The following is a 20769-nucleotide window of genomic DNA, read 5'->3' as shown; positions in this document are numbered from 1 at the left end:
ATGAAGGAACGCTTCTTCATCGAAGATATTAGAACGCAACTCTGCATGCCGAACACCCCAGCATACGAGAAAGCCCTTGAAGTACTCAGAGGAAAGAAGAACGCCATCTGGAGCGAGTTCTACATAACAGACGCCATGACAACCAGAGACTGGGCAAACACAAACTACGAACTGAGACGCGTAGTGACCCGTTACCAGTACATGGTTTTCACCATAAGATCTGTACCACCAAGAGATACCACGAACCCAACGACGAATGTGTGTGTGAACTGTGTCAGAAGCCGTGTGGACGATATCACGTTGAAAACTGCCGAGAAAGGAAAACCTCGCTCAAAAATTTCTGCAAAGACTAAACTTCAAATCTTATGCACATTGTGCGCATTTCATTTCATTCATTTAGAATCTCCCGCCTCCACTCAGAGTTGCCAAACCTACCCATGCACCGGCTTATAACTGAAGAAGGCTCTGGCAAGAGAGAAAACCTTGTAAAATGTTCTGTTAGTGTTAACTACTATTTTGTTTTGTCTACCCATATTTCTAGGGGAGTTAATGCTTTGATCATAGCATCATATAATTTATCAAGTCAAATTTAGCGCTGATATTCATGTATAGGGACATTTTTATCATTGCAGAGAATTTTGTTTCAATGTGTAGGTAGTTTCTGATTTAGACATCTGGCAATACTGCGATTTGGTATTCTGCGCATTTGTGAAAATGGAGGTTGTGTTATGTTATGGAGAAAATGGATAAAGTGAATTTTACATGTTTTGTTTAGCATGATACATATTGAAAGCTGAGATTAAGAAAATATTTTGAAATTAAAACATGGATGAAAATGAAGCCAAAACGATAGTATTTTTAATATGGAACGATAAACTAGCTCGCACGTCAGTCTTGGTGATAATAATATTATGTCTCTTTTTGACAGTTTCACTTAGGTTAGTGGAAATCAAGATTATGTTCTGCTTGCGATATGACAAATTATGACGTAATTGTAGTTGTGTCAGAGTTTTAGAGACATTTTAAAATTATGAGTGAAATAAAATAATTACTGTCTAAAATTTAATTGTAAAATCAATTACCTAATTAAATTTAACTTACTCTATCGGTACAATATTTTTTTCATGTTAAAATAACATTTCTGTTTCAGTTTTCTCTCTGGTGTTCTAGTACTGGCCGCGTACATAGGAGGTTTCATAGTTTTTAATTCGATATTCAAGTGAGTAATAAGATATGTAATTATGATTTGGACACTTATTAAATCACTAGTCGAAAAATAATACCAAGTAAAATATTAGGAAGTATCACTACTGTTGACGGACTTTTTCGAAAGAAAATAAATAAGACAATTTTTGAACAGAGTGCCATACAGGAATTTTCATGCGTATATTGAAAATGTATCTTCTGTTATGACTAGGTTATACAATTATTTTATTTTGCATCACAGAAAACTATATGTCAATTTTAAATTTTCCTGTCAACTTACCACAGGCAGACTTACAGCTAGCTACACTGTTGGCGGTCAGAGAATCTGTCTAGTAGGCTAGTTACTGTACGAAACATTTGGCAATGTTTCTTGTTATTTGTTGTACAATGGCAAAGACTTAATCCAGCGTTGGTGGAAATTTGGTACTAGACCTACTGGTAACAGTAAATTGTCTAGGAACCTAATCCGATTCACTTCAGGAAATTGTTACACAATAGCTAATTCAGGTCAGTCCTCATGAATTTTCTTTAAGTGTTTGAAAACATCATGAAACTATTGGACATATTCTTTGGCCAGCTGGCCTTTAATTTCAGTCAGATAAAGTTATATCCCAGGTTCTAAATTCTCTCTCAGTTATCCGATGTCCAGTTTTTGCCATTTTCTGTACGCATTGTTAATCTCAGCTTATTCTTGTTTGTGAGTAAATCCAGTAACACTTATTAATTCTCACCAGTTTTATTTTCATTACGTAATTGCACATTTTTTTATTTTCTAAATACATTTGGTTTGGAAACTAAAATGGATGCATTAGCGAATTACTATGAAATAGTATATTAGAAAGTCTCCAAAATAAGCAAGGTATAGTAGTGGCAAAAAAAAAAACCGGACCGACCCTTGTAACTGATTTCAGAGCCTTGTTCACTCAGAGCACGATAGAGTGGTAGGTAACTAAGACTTTCGTGGTTCGAATCCTGCCTGGGAAGGAAACTTTTTTTTGTACCTTATTCAAATTTATTCACAATACTTTTTGATTACAGTGATATTTTACTACTTAATTAACTTATTATTCCCAGAACACGAATTTTACCAGCAATCGAAAAATATAAATTTGAATAAGGAACAAAAAAAAAGTTACCTTTCCAGGCAGGATTCGAACCACGAAAGTTTTAGTTACCAGTCTATCGTGCTTTGGAGTGAACAAGGCTCTGAAATCAGCTACAAGGTTCGGTCAGGTTTTTTTTTTTTTGCCACTATTGTACATAAAATGCTTGTGAAGATTATTCCTTTGTATCTGCTGTCCAGCCCTGGTTACAGTGCAACCTGTTGGGTTTTTTGTGCTAGCTCTAGTAAATTCAACAAGATTCCTGCATTCTGTGTAAGGTGATATGCACCTGATATTAGTGAAATTAAACAACAGACAAATTTGGAATGATATTATAAGTTAGTACACTTACTTACTTGTGGCTTTTAAGGAGCCCAAAGGTTCATTGCCTCCCTCACATAAGCCCACCATTAGTCCCTATCCTGTGCAAGATTAATTCAGTCTCATCATATTCCACCTCCCTCAAATCCATTTTAATATGCTCCCATCTACGTCTCGGTCTCTCCAAAGGTCTTTTTCCCTCCAGCCTCCCAACTAACACTCTATATGCATTTCTGGATTGGTCCATACGTGCTAAATGTCCTGTCCATCTCAGATGTCTGGATTTAGTGTTTCTAATTATGTCAGGTGAAGAATATAATGCGTGTAGTTCTGAGTTGTGTAACTTTCTCCAGTCTCCTGTAACTTCATTCCTCTTAGCACCAAATAGGCTATTTCTTATTTTCAAAAACCCTTAATGTCTGTTCCTCTCTCAAAGTGAGAGTCCAAGTTTCACAACCATACAGGACAACCGGTAATATAAATGTTTTATAAATTCTAACTTTCAGATTTTTCGACAGCAGACTAGATGACAAGAGCTTCTCAACCGAATAATAACATGCATATTCCATATTTATTCTGCATTTGATTTCCTCTTGAGTATCATTTATGTTTGTTACTGTTGCTCCAAGATATTTGAATTTTTCTACCTCTTCACAGGATAAATTTCCAATTTTTATATTTTCATTTTGTACAATATTCTGGTCATGAGACGCAATCATATACTTTGTCTTTTCGGGTTTCACTTCCAACCTATCTCTTCGCTTGCTTCAAGTAAAATTCCCGTGTTTTGCCTAATGCAGGCGTCTCAAGGCCAACGCATAAAAGTTGTTACAGAGAGCAAGTGTAGATAGCGTAGTCAACTGAAGAGATAAGTGCAGTACCCGAAGATAGCCGATCGCTGATTCATGTTACACGCATGAGCGAGCTAAGTTGTAACTTCACGGGAGAAATTCCACATAGCTGTACATTTGAATTGTAGTGTCACAGTAGACAGTTATTTTCGGAAGGAATAAAATTTCTTAAGTAGTTTGCAGTAATAATAATAATAATAATAATACATTTATTTTTTAATTATATATTGAGTAAAAAGAAGACATCTGAAGCATGAAGAAACATACATGTTACGTAATTATTTAACCACAAGGAACTGGCCACCCTACCCCATTATCTCCTGGCCTAGTTGCCTCATAGTGGTGCCTTGTTGGTATAACTTGTGACGTTCAGACCTGTCTTCGGACAGTTGACTAAACAACAACAATACTTCATTTTTAGTATTTTTTTTTAAGTTTATACTATATTTAATAAAATAAAATTCAGTTAAATAATAATAATAATAATAATAATAATAAATTACAATTAAACTTGTTACTTGTTAAGGTACGTATTGTTACGATACGCCAATGTTAATAATATTAATTACAATAATAGTTAAATAATATGTTTCGTAATGTTTTCAATAATTAACAATAAACAAAACATCTTAGAAATCCACAAACAATTATTTTAAATTAGAACTATTCAAATCTTAAATCTGGTCTCAAATTCTTTTCTCAAGTCCTTCAGTACTTCACTATGCCTTTTTGTTACACTGGTCTTGATTCAAATTAGGTAACAATTTTAGATTAATAAAGTGGTAACAGTTACCCACTGAAACTTGCGACTTCCACAATTTCGCTTTCCCTATGAAAGCTTTTATTTCTTTATACATTCGCGGTAATAAGGGCATTCTTTCCTCGGAGATGGAGACAGCATCGTAGCGGTTGCAGATGTCTATTCAAACATTGCGGTCAATGTTCATTGACGTCATCCGGAGATACACGAACTGTTCTCGCATCTTGTTCCACTCTTACATTAAAAAATAGAGGGTGGAGGAAGTGTCTGGCCTAATGGTTTGTGGATTTTCTCCTAACATAGTCACGTCATCCGCATAGAGAAGGAGCTGATGTAACCAGTTCAATTCCAAACCCTCTCTGTTATCCTGGACTTTCTAGAGCAAAGTTAAAAAATAAAGGTGATAGTGCATCTTCTTGCTTTAGCCCGCAGTGAATTGGAAAAGCAAGTGACAGAAACTGACCTATATGGACTCTGCTGTAAATTTCACTGAGACACATTTTAATTAATCAAACAAGTTTCTTGGGAATACCAAATTCAGTAAGAATATTATATAAAACTTCTCTCTTAACAGAGTCATATGCCTTTTTGAAATCAATGAATAACTGATGTACTGTACTCTTATGCTCCCATTTTTTTCTCCAGTATCTGTCGAATTAAAAAAAAAATCTTGTCAATAGTTGATCTATTACGCCTAAAACGACATTGATGATCCCCAATAATTTCATTTACAAACGGAATTAATCTTCTTAAAAGAATATTGGGGAGGCCGAGATGTAGATGGGAGATTAATATTAAAATGGATTCGAAGGAGGTGGGTTATGTTGGTAGAGATTGGATTAATCTTGCTCAGGATAGGGACTGATGGCGGGTTTATGTTAGGGCAGCAATGAACCTCTGGGTTCCTTAAAAGCCATAAATATAAATATATGTATAAGACTCCAGTGCCATCTAGCAATGAATATTGCGTGCTCTCGAACATGCTGGAAAGTGCAGAAAACAAAGACAATATGGGCTACTGGATAACAGAGGTCACACGCGTCATTTTCGATTTGTATAGACTACATTGACTGGCACAAAAAGCAAAACACTTCAATTTCCTTACTTTTTATTTAAGATCTAAGTTAATGATATTGGTAACCATACTGCTGAAAATATTTTGATTACTAGAATAGGCTAATATATCGACATTTTACCGACATTTTGTTTAATTAATAATTCAATTGTTTTCTACCTGCAAACATACAGCTATTTGTTTGAATATTCTGAATAATAAAAAAAAAGAAGTGTTTCACTTTTTGTGCTGTTGAGTATTTACAGCAGTGTCACGGCAGTAATAGTTCGAGATGTTTATTGTAATATTTCATGTCATTGTTGCACCATATACCTCGATTTTGGTCGTTATTTGAATGGTGTCCACTAGTTTTGATTAAAATTGTAGAAGGATGGTGAAAGGTTACCATTATGTCAATAGATATTAAACTAGGAATTATGACAACAAATAAAGGCTTCCTTGTTGTGTAATGAATTGTAACTGACTTAGGCTACATACATAATGTGACAGTGATTAGGAATATTATAATGTTATAAAAGCCGCCACTGTGGTCTAGTGGCTACAGTGTTGGACTTATAATCCTGTGGACCTGGGTTCGATCCCTGGCATACCTCTGATTTATACCATGTGTTGGGCAAGCCTGTGGTCCAGGTAATATAGGGGTTTTCTCTGGGAGCCCCAGTTCCCCTGTTGCATTCCAACAAATCTCCATCATTTCATCGCAGATACAGCATAGACCAACCTCCTATGTCATACCCTGGGCAACTACTCTATTGCTAAATTGGTCTACACATCTGGCAAACTTCTGAATGCTTGATGTTGTGTGTTATAGACATAGATCTGAGGCTCCAAACTTCCTTTCATTACTAACTGGAAAACAAAGGGGTGCTCCCTCAGTAATACAGCTGAAGGCGTGGTGTGCAGTGTGTGGCAGTGGCAAATGCAAGCGCCACCGTCCTGGTCCCAGCTCCTATTCTCGCCAGCCATGGATTGGCCTTGAAGTTCCAGATGAGATTGATGAAGCTATTGAAGATGTAAGTTAGTCCTGTCTTCTTCAGTATGGTAACATGATTAATTTCACACCTTGGCATAATCTATACAGAAAAGTCGCTGGTAAATTAATGTAAAGAACTTATTTTAGTTTGGGCTTGAGTGAGAGTGGTTTGGGTTGAGTTGGATTTGGTTCAGTTTGATTAAGCATTAGAAAGTAATTAATTCGCATAATTTTAACTTTTTGTTTCCTAATTGAGATCAGTTGTGCCGTTGCTGTTCAAACTTATATTTTTACAGGTTGTTTGTATCAAGTACTTCATTTCTTTGCATACCATGTTATTATTTACATGGAGTAGCTTTCGTTGCATAAATATTCAACAGAACAATCATGGCCATTTTGAATGTAGTAATTACAGACTTTCTCAGTATTACCACAGTCTAGTATATACAGTCACGAAGCTCAATACATAGTAAATATGCATCCATAAATAGTTGCTAACCAGTAGGATCGTTACTATCGCTTCATTACAGACAATACGAAATAGTACCTGCACAGTCCATTGTTCCTAGTACCCTCAAAACTCAAGCTTCGTGACAGTATATACTAGACTGTGGTATTACTTGTATGCAAATTTCTTTCTTAATATCAACGTTTTTTACATGTTAAACAAATCTTACTTATCTTTCATTCATTTGTAAAATCTTGCCTTGTATTGTTAATTTGTTTATTAGTTTTCTTGTTGATATCAGTTTTAGTGTTGTGTTTTTCCATCTGATCTAAATTACCCATTTCTTGTTATTTTTATGTATCCAGGGATTGACATTATAAAAGTTATCAAGTTGTATACTACAAAATATATAAAATAGTACTAAATAATAAAGGTTTAACTAATTAACTGGCAATGCAAATTTTTATGTCAATTACATCTTTGTGGATTCAAATTTTCAAATTTATTACATGTTACATAGATAGGCTGTTACTTTAACATGTTAGTACTGCATATTCTTTATCAGATATAATACCTTAACCCATTAGTGCTCAGTGGAAACTTTATGGCGCATGCACAGTCTCCCTACCCTGTATACCCTATATGGACTGTCACATGGATTGGTCGACCATGGACCAATTGCAAGAAAGTATATAGATATACCAACAAACCAACGACTGACAGGAACCCAGAAGCAACTATATAAACCCCCCATGGATCCTAGATAACTCATTGCTGAAACAACTGGATGCAGCCACGATCTCTCCTTACTCAACAAGGTATTTTCACTGAAACTCCACAGAGGTGCCGACAGAACATTGTAGCTAGATTGAAGTCACTGTCCTCGACAATTACCCAAGAGACAAGCTGAGACAAGCTTATGAGGGCCAACCTCCCAGGTCATACGACCCTTAATGAAGAAAATCAGCCATCACATAATATTCACAGACAACGTCAGAATAATGGACAGAGAAGAATATTATAGACTAATCAAGAAGTGAAGGAGATTCAGCGGCGAAATCAGAGGGAAGGCGAACTTATGAGGGTCGTACTCCTTTTTTCAAGGCCATTTCCCTTTGCACATCTGTCAGCAAACAAGATCAACAGCTACAAGAATAATGTTTCAAAACTCGATGGCGCACATAGAAGTCAGCCCCAATCCTGATGTGATGGACCATACACAGAGATTGGACGACCTAAGGACCAATCACAAGAGAGAGAATACAACCAATCATTGATAGGAACCCAAGAGCCACTACATAAATACCTTTGGCAACTGACAATTATTCTTATCCACAGCAGTGAGGATGATCACAGCAGGATGGTCGAAACGTTAGCTCTAGCAACTGAGACAACACGGCACAAGCCCGGAAACTCACAACCCATCTTTATTACAATTTTTTAAAACAAACTGAAACTAAACTTAATATTAGGTAGACACTAATTTTTGTGAGATAAGCTTTTCTAGATATATGTTCCCCTCATCTCAGGCACAATTCTTCATTTCAGAGTCAATTGTTGTGAAGTGCAGCCGCAAAATTCTGTAGTGATTTTGAAATTTATCCTTTGAAATGGTAGAAAAATTCAAGTACCTTGGAGCAACATTAACAAATATAAATGACACTCGTGAGGAAATTAAACCCAGAATAAATATGGGAAATGCCTGCTATTATTCGGTCGAGAAGCTTTTATCATCCAGGCTGCTCTCGAAAAAGCTGGAAGTTAGAATTTATGAATCAGTTATATTACCAGTTCTGTATGGTTGTGAAACTTGGATTCTTGCTTTGAGAGAGGAACAGAGGTTAAGGGTGTTTGAGAATAAGGTTCTTAGGAAAATATTTATGGCTAAAAGGGATGAAGTTACAGAAGAATGGAGAACGTTATATAATGCAAAACTACACGCAGGACTGTTCCTAATATAATTAGGAATTAAATCCAGATGTTTGAGATGGGCAGGGCATGTAGCACGTATGGGTGAATCTAGAAATGCATATAGACTCTTAGTTTGAAGACCTGAGGGTGAAAGACCTTTGGGGAGGCAAAGGCGTAGATGGGAGAATAATATTATTATATATTTGAGGGAGGTGGAATATGATGGTAGGGACTGGATTAATCTTGCTTAGGATAGGGACCGATGGTGGGCTGCTGCCACTGGCATGACCACCACTAAACGTTACCATTACCACTACCACCACAATCACGACCACTACCTCAAACAATTTTGACTGTTGTACTACTGTATATTGCAGTCAGGTAAATCATTATTATTTATATTATATATTTATTGTCAACAGGTCGTTTACAAGTAGTGGTGGTCCTTCACATTTCTGTTGTATGATTACAGTTAACAGTACTGTAACAGGTACTCGAAGCATACTGTACAAAAAATTTCTTATATGAATTTAGTATAAAGATTTCTTTTCTCCAGATTTTCTTTTATGTTTCTAACTATTTTACATGTGCCTTCTCATTATAGTTGTTTCCAGTATTGTCCTTTGTTGTTTTCTATTAGTACTTGTGAAATAATTTCCGTGGCTGAACATATAAGTGGGATGAAGTAGTGTTGAATTTCGTTATACATCTAAATTATTTCAAAACAGTTTTTTTTTATTACATTTTATTTGATGTTCCGTATTTTTAGATTCTTGATTACAGTTCTGTTCTTGTATAGCTTACCTGAACTTTCTTCAAGCATGGTATTTGGTTAATACTGCTTGTAATTACCTCTGATTGAGGTTATGGCTGATATGTACATCTATTATCAGGCAGTACATCTCACTTGACGATATGTATCGGAGGAAGAACAATTGTTTGTATACATCTGAAATCTGATTAGTGTAATATGTTACTAGTCAGCAATGTATGCAATGAAGGGGCAAAAGAACTGGCCACCCTACCCATTATCTCTTGATTTAGTTGCCTCATGACTGATGTCTTAATTGTATCACATATGAGGTTCCAACTTGCCTTTGGACAAACCACAACTACTACTACTACTACTACTACTACTACTGCTACTGCTACTGCTACTGCTACTGCTACAAGCAATTAACATTAATTATTGTCAGTGCCTGGTGTATTGTTTTGACTGCCTTGTTATGTCAGGCTTCTCTTATGTAATCTAACTGAAGTTTCCTTTCCGGTACTTTCTACACTTAATCTTGGATATCTGCAGTGCTTTTTCCTGGTGCAACATGCTGGAACAGTGTTCTAGCACCTTCTTGTTATATTTTTCATCACAGAACCCAGAAATGTTCAAATTTGGTACTACCAATATAATATCATGATGCTTCTCCCAACTTGACTTCATTGTCTCTCCACTGAGATCATCCCTGTTGGTTAACACCACGAGGAACTTGCTTCTAATTAGAATTGTTGGATCTCCTTTGATCAACTTCAACCCTAACAATTATGTTAAATCTTGATGCTAAAAGGCCGTGATGTTGGAATAGACATGACAAGAAAAGAGTGTGACAGGAAAGGAGAAAATACTGAAGAAATAGCTATGCTGTGGAAAATCTTCTAATACTTCGGTGACCGATATGCAGTTTAGTAAATACCTTTGTTGCAAACCCATTTATTATTTTGTTGGCAATCGAAACTGAGTCAGTTTACGCCAACATAAATTTAGTTTGTATTTTTTCTGAAATATTGTGTGAAATGGCAATATAAAAATTGGAAATTTATCTTTCGAAGAGGTGGAGAAGTTCAAATATCTTGGAGCAACAGTAACAAATATAAATGATACTCGGGAGGAAATTAAACACAGGATAAATATGGGAAATGCCTGTTATTATTCGGTTGAGAAGCTTTTATCATCCAGTCTGCTGTCAAAAAATCTGAAAGTTAGAATTTATAAAACAATTATATTACCGGTTGTTCTTTATGGTTGTGAAACTTGGACTCTCACGTTGAGAGAGGAACATAGGTTAAGGGTGTTTGAGAATAAGGTTCTCAGGAAAATATTTGGGGCTAAGAGGGATGAAGTTACAGGAGAATGGAGAAAGTTACACAACACAGAACTGCACGCATTGTATTCTTCACCTGACGTAATTAGGAACATTAAATCCAGACGTTTGAGATGGGCAGGGCATGTAGTATGCATGGGCGAATCCAGAAATGCATATAGAGTTAGTTGGGAGGCCGGAGAGAAAAATACCTCTAGGGAGGCCGAGACGTAGATGGGAAGATAATATAAAAATGGATTTGAGGGAGGTGGGATATGATGATAGAGAATAGATTAATCTTGCTCAGGATAGGGACCAATGGCGGGCTTATGTGAGGGCGGCAATGAACCTCCGGGTTTCTTAAAAGCCAGTAAGTAAGTAAGTATTTTTTCTGAAAGATGCATTAAAATGTGAAAATAGATAAGAGCTAATTATATTTTTAACTTGATTTTTTGCTGAACTCCATTCAGAACTTGAATTCTTGGTGCACTGGGCAGTAGTCATCTCCCTGTCTGCTGCAATAAATTTTACACGTAGTTCCACAACCTCTTTCTCCATGAAGAAAAGCACATAAAATCAGTATCATTCATAATGTATTCACGATGATTTTACTGATATTAGTTTGTTGTTGTTGAGGTTGACATATCTGACATCCAGATTCCAATAACGTCTAGCTCTACCTCTTCTCCTTTCAATGCAATGGTTGAAATTTGTCCTTATATTTGTTTTCAATCATCTTTCACTGCCATCTTTTACATGTGTCCAAATCGCTCTATCTCATTTGCTTCATTTATTCCTATATTAATCCTCATTTTATGTATTCCATTTACATTTCTAACTTTATCTATTTCCGCCGCTACACAACATCTTCACTGAAAGTTCATTATCATAATCCTGCATCTTCTATTCCTTTGATTAATCATCTACTTGTTCAGCTGTATGTTCTAGTACTACCGATATTAGTTTCGTAATTTCTAATATTATTTTTGTACTTCAGAATATGGTATTCATTTTCTTTGTTGCAGTGTTTGCTTGTCCCATTCGAGTTCTTATCTCTTCATGACAGGTACTTACAAGCACTTATAGTTTTTATTATCTGTCCTTCTTTGAAGTTCATGTTCTTTACCACCAAATACCAAGAATTCATTATTTGTTGAATTTTTTATAAGATTCCAAGTATGGTATGCTTCATTTAGCTTTCTTAGCATAATATGTTACATAAAATTATTTATTTTCTCTTCCACTCATCAGAACAACATGTTCGCAGGTAAAGTACATTGTTCAACAATATAATACCGGTATCTGATGTTGCATAGAGTATTATAGATTCAGATTGTTTTGGGTGTTGTTGTTTTCCAGTTCCTGAACAAGACCTTGAAAGAATTCGTCTACGTGTGGTACAATGAACTGTCCACTGACGAAAGTTTTGTGCTGGAACTACGCCAAAGCATCCGTTATGCAGCCAGTGTTTTCTTACGTAGGGGATTACAGGTATGTTTAAGTCTTTAATAGATTCTATTTGTTCGATTCCCCTCTACACGAAATTTAGGATAACTATTGTACAGATGGTGTATTTTGTTATTTATTACCTAAGACGATTCTGTAGAGTAAATTTCCTTTTGTAAGGCAGCATAGCCTACATCTTTGACATTGGCAGAATATTTATAAGAAATTATTTATTTTTTTTTAATGTTAATTTCACAAAATAATGCCTGTATATATGTTTTTGATCATACTGTTAGACGAGTTGCTAGTGCAAGTCTTTCGTGCTGGACATCTGAGTTCAAACCGCATCTAGTTCGTGGAGGATAAAGATGGTGTTCAGTGTTAATTTCACAAAATAATGCCTGTATATATGTTTTTAATCATACTGTTAGCTGAGCTGCTAGTACAAGTCTTTCATGCTTGATATCTGAGTTCAAACCGCAGCCAGTTCGTGGTGGATAAAGATGGTGTTCAATGTTAAGTTCACAAAATAATGCCTGTATATATGTTTTTGATCACACTGTTAGCTAAGTTGCTAGTGCAAGTCTTTCATGCTGGACATCTGAGTTCAAACCGCAACCAGTTCGTTGTGGACAAAGATGGTGTTCAGGGTGCTTTTTTATCCTTCCAATATTACTCATTCTTCATTAATCAAAGTCTTTATGATATAATGTAGATCCACCTCTTTGGGTAGTATAGTTTGTATAACATCCTCATGTGCAGTTTGATGACTTCTTTAAATGCCCACTGCACTTGATGAAGTTGAGCAGACTTTATTAAAGAGGGAAAGCATTTTAATGCGTTATCTATAAAAGGGGATACTTTGCTAAGGCAATCATAATAATTGAATTAAACGTTGCTTTTTTATTTTTCCGAAAGTAATTTTGGTATCCTGCTTCTGGTGTTTGTTATTGTTTATTGTTGTTATTCTTCTATCATTCCAGTACTTAGTATTTTGATATTTGTGTTGATATTTCACTCAGTTTTGGTATTGACTTTACACTGAAGTACAGTAAAATCCCTCGTAACCAGCACCCAAATAACTGGCAATATCAAAATAATGGCACTTTTGGTTGGCGAAAAATAGTTCAAATCTGCCAGATTGCCACAGTCTGGGTCGTCAGTTTTGCCACATTAGAAAGTTGTTGTTGTTTTCTAATGCCAGGCGTTTGACAATAAAGTCATTTGACCTCTTGCACTCCAATATTTTTCAAAGATATTATCATGACTAGCCACTGAAGCACAGATTTTGAGGTGTTCCGAATCCATTTCTTGGTTTGAGTTGCACAATGGGCAGTTAGGGGACTGATATATTCCAATTCTATGCAGGTATTTGGCCAAACAATCATGGCCTGTTGCCAATCTAAATGCAGCTACAGACGATTTTCGTGGTAAATCGGGAATTAACTGTGGATTTTGATGCAGAGAGTTCCATTTTTTCCCTTGGGATTGAGTTATCAAATTTTGTTTGTTGAAGTCTAAGTATGTAGATTTAATAAATCTCTTTACAGAGTAATACGTAGATTTAGTAACAGGTCTGTAAGTAGCAGTGCTGCCCTTCTTTGCTAAAGCATCCGCATTCTCGTTTCCCAGGATTCCACAATGGGATGGTATCCATTGGAATACAATTCTTTTATTGAGTGATAATAATTGAGAGAGCATTTTAGTTATTTCTGCTGTTTGAGATGAAGGTGTGTGTTTAGAGACGATTGATAGAATAGCTGCTTTGGAGTCTGACAATATAACTGCATTCCTAAATTTATTGATGTGGCATAGAAGATTCCTGAGACATTCACTTATTGCAATGATTTCACCATCAAAACTTGTTGTTCCATATCCAAGAGATCTATAAAGTGAAAAGAGACAGCATGTAACACCTGCACCGGCACCTTGTTCTCTGGAGATCAAGGATCCGTCGGTGTATAAATGAAGCCAGTTTTGTGGAGGGTACCTAATATTAATTGTCTCTAAAGACAATTGTTTCAGTATTTCAGTGTTTACTTCTGATTTCAGTATTTCTTCTGTTAAATGTAGATTATATTCTATATTTAATAGAGTTAAAGGGTTTGGTTTAATTTGTAAGTTTTCTTTTAAATTCGGGATATTGATTTTCTGTTTTAATTCTTGAACAATGGATATGAAACTTTTTTGAGTTTTCAATCTACAAAGAGGACTGTATGAATGCCAATTGTTACCTGGTAATCTGATAAGTTTTTCATATTAAATCAGTGCTTTTTCTTCTATTGTCATTTTGATGCTGTTAATATTAGTGAGGAATCTCATAGAATCTATTGGCGTTGTTTTGATTCCACCAGTAATGCGTCTGAGAGCTTGGTTTTGGACATATTCTGTGTTGTTTATGAAAGGTGAAGTAATTAAAATTTCTCCGCAGTATGTTCGTACGATCATTTTCAGTGAGGATGTGTTTTAATAAAGAAAATTCACACAGTTTTTATGTTTATTTAGTTGTGTTCAGGCCGTCAGTGTTGCCACATTAGGAAGTTTGCACGGACTTTCATTTTCAGTGAATATTCGAACTTAGAATTAGTGTGTTATTTGTGTTGTGTGATGTATTTTTATAAGAAAAAATGCACACAGTTCTTATGTTTATTCAGTTATGAACAAGTGATAGAAAAGTATGGTTGCAATTTCAACATTCGGCACCATGAAATACGAACTTTTTTTTTTTTTTTTTTTTTTTTTTTATACCGGTATAGCAAAATCTTGTATCCGAAACTAGCCTGGTCCCTTTGGTGCTGGTTAAGAGGGATTCTACTGTAGATGATTTCTGTTCATGCTTGAGTTTGGACCTTTGCACAGTATACACTGAGGCATTTTATAAATGTTGAGCCTATGCTTATGGGCAGCAAGGCAATCATGTTCAGTTATAATATATATCTGAACATTGCTACAGTATTGCAGCATTTGTTTTATTCTTTTGTATGGTATTTCATTTTGCTACAGGTAGATTTGGCTCATTTAATTATAAATAAGTTGGTTCCTGCTGGACTGAGTCATTTGGATGATTATCTGGGTGCTCTGCGACTGTCCAGTAGACAGCGAGTACCATTGGACAGAGCTGCCCTTCAATATCTAGGACCGAGGTTACATCCAGCTGCCAGGAATAGAGACAACGAACTATCATATTTACGTCAGATCACAACACTCTTACTCCCACAATTGCTCCCATCTAGTCAGCTGCATTGCAAGTGAGTTTGGAATCACGAGCAAAATTATCTTTAACAATTTTGTATCACTTTTGTAATATCTGTAACATAACCTGCAAGGTCATCCATTCTTTACTCAATGTCAATGCCAGGCGGAACTAATTGATATGAACATATGAAGCCAATTTGTCAGCTATGGGTCCCGAATTGAATTTCTTTCATAATTTCTTTCCTACAATTTATAATGCTAAGATGCCATAAAATGTTGTATCCAACTCGTGGATAATCTTATTATGACACTCGTGAAAATTGTCATACGAACAATAGTGAACATTCACTCATGCCACAATCATCAAGATTATCCACTTGTTGCATAAATAACTATTATGAAGATCCTTCATTAGTTATTAATGTGAAATAATGATCTGGGGACAGATTTCTCTATACTAATATAACTTCAAATTATGAACTTTCAAAACCTTAACTGCTATCACTTCATACAAAGAGTTGTTGTTTTCTAATGCCAGGTGTTTGACACATACGAGGAAGTTTATTAATGAAAAAAATATATGTATTGACAAGCCATGGGCATTATTTGTAGTTGTTTTTTTTAAATGGTCGTGTACGATTCCCTAGATTTAGTACTTACTGATATTCTAATTACTCTTTTTTTTTGTAGTAGGAATATACTATTACTATCTGTAAAATTTTCCCAGAATATTATTCCAAAACTCATTATCGAGTGAAAGAATGCAAAGTATATTGTTTTTAAGGTATTGATATTTACTATCTCTTGCATAGATCTAATAGCAAAACATGCTGAATTTAGTTTGGGGATAATTTCTTTAATATGATATTTCCAATTTAACATATTATCAATTTGTATGCCAAGAAATGTGGATAATAATAATAATAATAATAATAATAATAATAATAAAAAATAAAAATAAAACATACATACATATACACGCACACATGCACATTTTTTTTTTACTGTGAATTTCTTTTTTGAAAGCATGACTTCTTCATTTTTATGGCTAAAGTCTTCATTCGGGATCACTTCTGGCTGAGAGTGATGAAGTTCAGGCAGGAAAAAATCTCTGTATGTATCTTCCATTAGATGAAGTAAAACCATTAACTCCATAATATAGTTGATTTGCTGTATGCAAAGATCCATTTGTTCACGAATTCTACATACATCCAGACAGCACTTTGTTTTAAATTTTTTACAATATATGTCACCACAATTACGACTGTGGAGACCTCTAGTAGAAAAGAGTGAGAACATGTCAGTCCAAAATCTGACTACTCTACAGCCTTCTATATGTAATGGCAATTTCAAATGTACATATCTCTACAAGGCTCAGAAAGTAAAATGGGGATCAATTAAACCGAGACCACTTGAAAACAGTCTTTTAATTTCATTGTCAATTGTTCAGCTTTGGAAACTAACAAAATAGCAGCTTCTGTCTAAATCTTTTTGAACGATTCTTGTAAGGAATTCTTTTGATTTGAAATCTTTTCAGTGATGGAATTTAACAATGCATTTGAATTATTATCTGCTCATATTTTGCAGGAATTTCAGTGTTCTGATTCGAGAACTGTTGAGTGGCTGGATCCTTCTTCCAATAACAGACGTTTTAGCAGATCCAGCCATTGTGAACAGTCTATTGCTGTTGCTGTTGGATAACTACACTCTCTCACAATACCCTAATCGGCCTCCTACAAGAGTTGAGTTCCTAGCACGATTTGTTTCTTCAGTACCTGTCTCACATGGCTCTGTAAGTAATGACTGTCATACTCTCAACAGTCTCAAGTGTCTGAAAACATTTTATAATGTCTTGACCATAGCTTATTATGGCAAAAGTGTCTGGAGTGTTGTTAGATGAATAAAATGTTAAATTAGACAGATAAATGTTCAAAACATGAGCAGTGCAGTTATTATAAATGATTAAGTACAGTGCACTTGTTGCCATCTGCATTACTCATCTCTATTATGTGGCCCACAAGGTAGCCACAAAAAAATATTTTTGACAGTCACCCATCATTACTAATAATTATTATTGCATTAAAAATTAAAAAAAAATATAACTTTATTTAAAAACACTTGCCAATCTTGATGATGATGTTGAAATACTGACTCCTAACATCCAAACATTTTTTTACATCTGCAAGAGAAATTCCTTAATATGCAATGGATTTCCTTTCTTTTTATGGGATAAATAATCTCAATGTATGTTTTTCTGCAGCTGTTCCAAAATATGAAGATTTTCCATATAATACGTCCTTAAACATAAACATCACAAGAGATTAGGTCCAGGATTCGGGATGGCCACATATTTCTGCTTATTAATCTGTCATCTTGCGTGCAGATTTGCTTGCTTGACGAACATTTTTCCAACTAGATCATGCATTGTAGGATATTTGGGACTTTGTGAACTAAAAAATGTTGTGCATACCATCTTTGCACCTATCGAACAGTTAGTAAGTGTATTTATTCATTCATTCATTCATTCATTCATAATGTTTTGCCCAAGGGCAGATCTTTCACTGCAAACCCAACATTCTGAAATCTTCCCTATTTTCCGCCTTCCTTTTAGTCTCCACATACAATCCATGTATCTTAATGTCTATAATCCACTATCTTCTTATACCCTGAACTTTTTTCCCCATTCACAATTCCTTCCACTGCATCCTTCAGTAGGCAGTTTCTTCTTAGTCATTTCATTTTCTTTTCCTGCTCAGTTACAGTAAGCTGAGATATATTCATCTCAATCATACCATCACTAAAAAATTCTCACTGAGGGTTGCCATCTCCTGCAGGAAACTTAACTCCTTTCTGTAAGAATTATTTGAGTTTGTGTTTATCCTGTGATATCTTAATGTTATCTCATTTCTTGATGTCAATCAGCAAATATACAGCGCAATATAGTTGCAGGCAATAGGAGATGTCTTCGGTTATAGATTAATGAGCAAAAATCTGTAGCAGATACCTTCATTTCTTGATCAAACTGCTTGTGAGTTTCACTTTTGGGAACTTGTTAGAGAGAAAATGTATAGGACAAATCTTCATACTGTGGATCAGTTACAGAAAAACATATGCTGAGAAATTCAAGCCATAACAAGAGGGAAATTGTAATGGATAATAAGGAATTTCCTTTGCAAATTTAAAAAATGTGTGGATGTCAGGGATCAACATTCTTAATTTTTTTTTTTTAATGCAATAGGTAGGATAGGTACAACTTCTCATCACTAGATTGTGCCTGAGTAAAATTCCAAATCTGTCCTCAGTGCATATGAAGAGAAGGCATATGCCATTGTTGATAGCGATTCATCCATCGGACAGGGACATTAGCCTTGCTGCCCCCTTGATACTATTCGACAGGAGTGCTGGTACCAGATTTCCCCTTCTCTCTTCCTCATCTTCATTATCATCCTCACCCATTCCCTACACTACACTTACACGAACACTTACACATACACTCACCCTACACAACATAACTCTCCACAGATACACATCATGCATAGCATGGCCTGCCAAAGTGGTGTGTAAATTGAAAATGGGTTGCAGTCCTGTCATCTATCCGCAATATGCGGAACCCGAATCTCGCAAGTGAAGTGGGTAGGTATTGGAAACACACAATAGCAATTTAGTGATGAAGAGTGTCTGTCCAAGAGACTATTTTGGGACTGGTGGATGCTCTGGTAGCATAGCCGAAAACAGCGGAAATGCTACTTAGCAGTAAGGTTTTAGATCTGGCACACTGTATAATGTTATATTCTCTTTAATTTTTTTTTTTACAGGCTCTGAGATTAGATCTCTCAAGTGTACTAAAGGACCAGTCTCTTTTGTACCCATTCATGCAATTCTTGAAAGGAGAGGGTTCTGTAAATATCTTGCAGTTTTGCTTGGATGTAGGTAAGGGAAAACATGTATTGTTCAACATTGTCTTCACCTTTACCACTGCATCTTCATTGTTGTCCCCATCAATTGTGCCACCACCATTGCTGTCCCTTATTTCTGCCCCATGCCCTATTGCTCCTGTTCTCCCCCACATGTTTTTTTTTTCTTTTTTTTTCTTTTTTTTCAGATAAGTAACTTTATTAATACCTTGTCTTTCGTTTAATTTGATCTTATATTCAAGTGTGTATTTCATTACATCTCTTCTGCGTTTAGTACACACTTCATATACAGAGCAATCAGATGAGGTGTGAAGTGACAGGGATTTCACTGTGCGCTGCTGACACACTCGCAGCAGGGAACAGACAATGTAAAGTCGTGGTGATGCAACCATGCAAGTTTCCGTAACTATTTTAACAAGTGTCATACTTACTAATTTTATTGATGGAGGTGCTGAAACTGGCTGCCTTTGTTATCCACACATTTTGGGCACCTCTTTATGAAATGCCCCATAACTCGCTGTAATTCTGATTGATTAATGCTGTTAATTTCGTGGCGAATATTACATTTCAGTTTTTCCATTGTGCGTGGGTTTGTCTTATATACAGCATTTTTTAATGTATCCCAGAGATAAAAATCGCAGGGAGTTAGATCAGTGGGACCAAGGTGGGCCACAAGTCCCTAGTAATAATTCTGTCCTTCTGGAACACACATTCAATTTCTCGCTTCGAAATATCGGCTGTATGAGCTGTGGCTGAGTCTTTTTGGAAGAATGCAAAATTTCGCTTCCTGCCAGTTAATTCTCTAAAGAAGGGGATCAGAATGGTATGCACCTATGTGAGGGAATCAACTGTATTCCGAAAGAAAATGGGCCCTTCAATTCTTCCTCTGCTCATGGTGTACCGTACACCAATTTTTTCGTCATGGAGCCGTATGATATTAAATTTCTCAGCACTCCAATAACTATTGTTCTGTGAACATGCATAACCATGGAAGTGGAACCATGCCTCGTCTGAGAAAAATATTAAATGTGGGTCTCTTAGTCCGTTATGAATATTATTCAGCATCCACTCACAAAATGCACGCCTACATGCAGGATTGCCCAGTTAAAGAACATGTGTCTTAATTATTTTATTCGGCTGCAACTTTAACAATTTAGTAACTTTTTGCACAGAGCCAAAAGAAATTTGTACTTGTGATTTTCTAGGGGACTGTTCCAATCTGACCAATATCATCTAATGTTTCTCCTTTGAGAAACCTATGCTGTTAGTTTTGTTTCTTAGGCTGAACACTTCCTGTTGCCTGAAATTTATTAAAAAGATTATGGATTGTTGTATGTGATGGAATTTTTACACTGTTTCAAGCTGCCTTCATATTTGGCTGGCAGACTGGGTTAACATATGTGAATCATAAATATATATACATGTTTAGTAGTAAACATTTGATTAGCCATTATACAGGTTACACTTATTCACACTTTCACTTTAAATGCA

The 20769-nt window shown here is 35.6% G+C and overlaps 1 protein-coding gene across 3 annotated transcripts in view; it reads left to right on the top strand.

Annotated features, from left to right (window-relative positions):
• Positions 1-696: 696 nt before the first annotated feature.
• Positions 697-20769, top strand: part of LOC138706003 (sorting nexin-14-like) — a 51845-nt gene continuing 31772 nt past the window's right edge. For all 3 annotated transcript variants that reach the window (XM_069834874.1, XM_069834873.1, XM_069834872.1), the window contains exons 1-7: positions 697-938; positions 1151-1219; positions 6128-6329; positions 12083-12214; positions 15173-15417; positions 16952-17156; positions 19180-19294. In XM_069834874.1, the coding sequence (XP_069690975.1) occupies positions 826-938; positions 1151-1219; positions 6128-6329; positions 12083-12214; positions 15173-15417; positions 16952-17156; positions 19180-19294 (1081 nt within the window). In that variant the 5' untranslated portion in view covers positions 697-825. The remainder of the gene's footprint in view (positions 939-1150; positions 1220-6127; positions 6330-12082; positions 12215-15172; positions 15418-16951; positions 17157-19179; positions 19295-20769) is intronic.

This window comes from Periplaneta americana, chromosome 9 (genome assembly GCF_040183065.1).
Source record: "Periplaneta americana isolate PAMFEO1 chromosome 9, P.americana_PAMFEO1_priV1, whole genome shotgun sequence".
Taxonomy (NCBI): Eukaryota; Metazoa; Arthropoda; class Insecta; order Blattodea; family Blattidae; genus Periplaneta; species Periplaneta americana.
The sequence above is the reverse complement of the archived record's forward strand: the minus strand, read 5'-3'. Positions and strand labels throughout refer to the sequence as shown.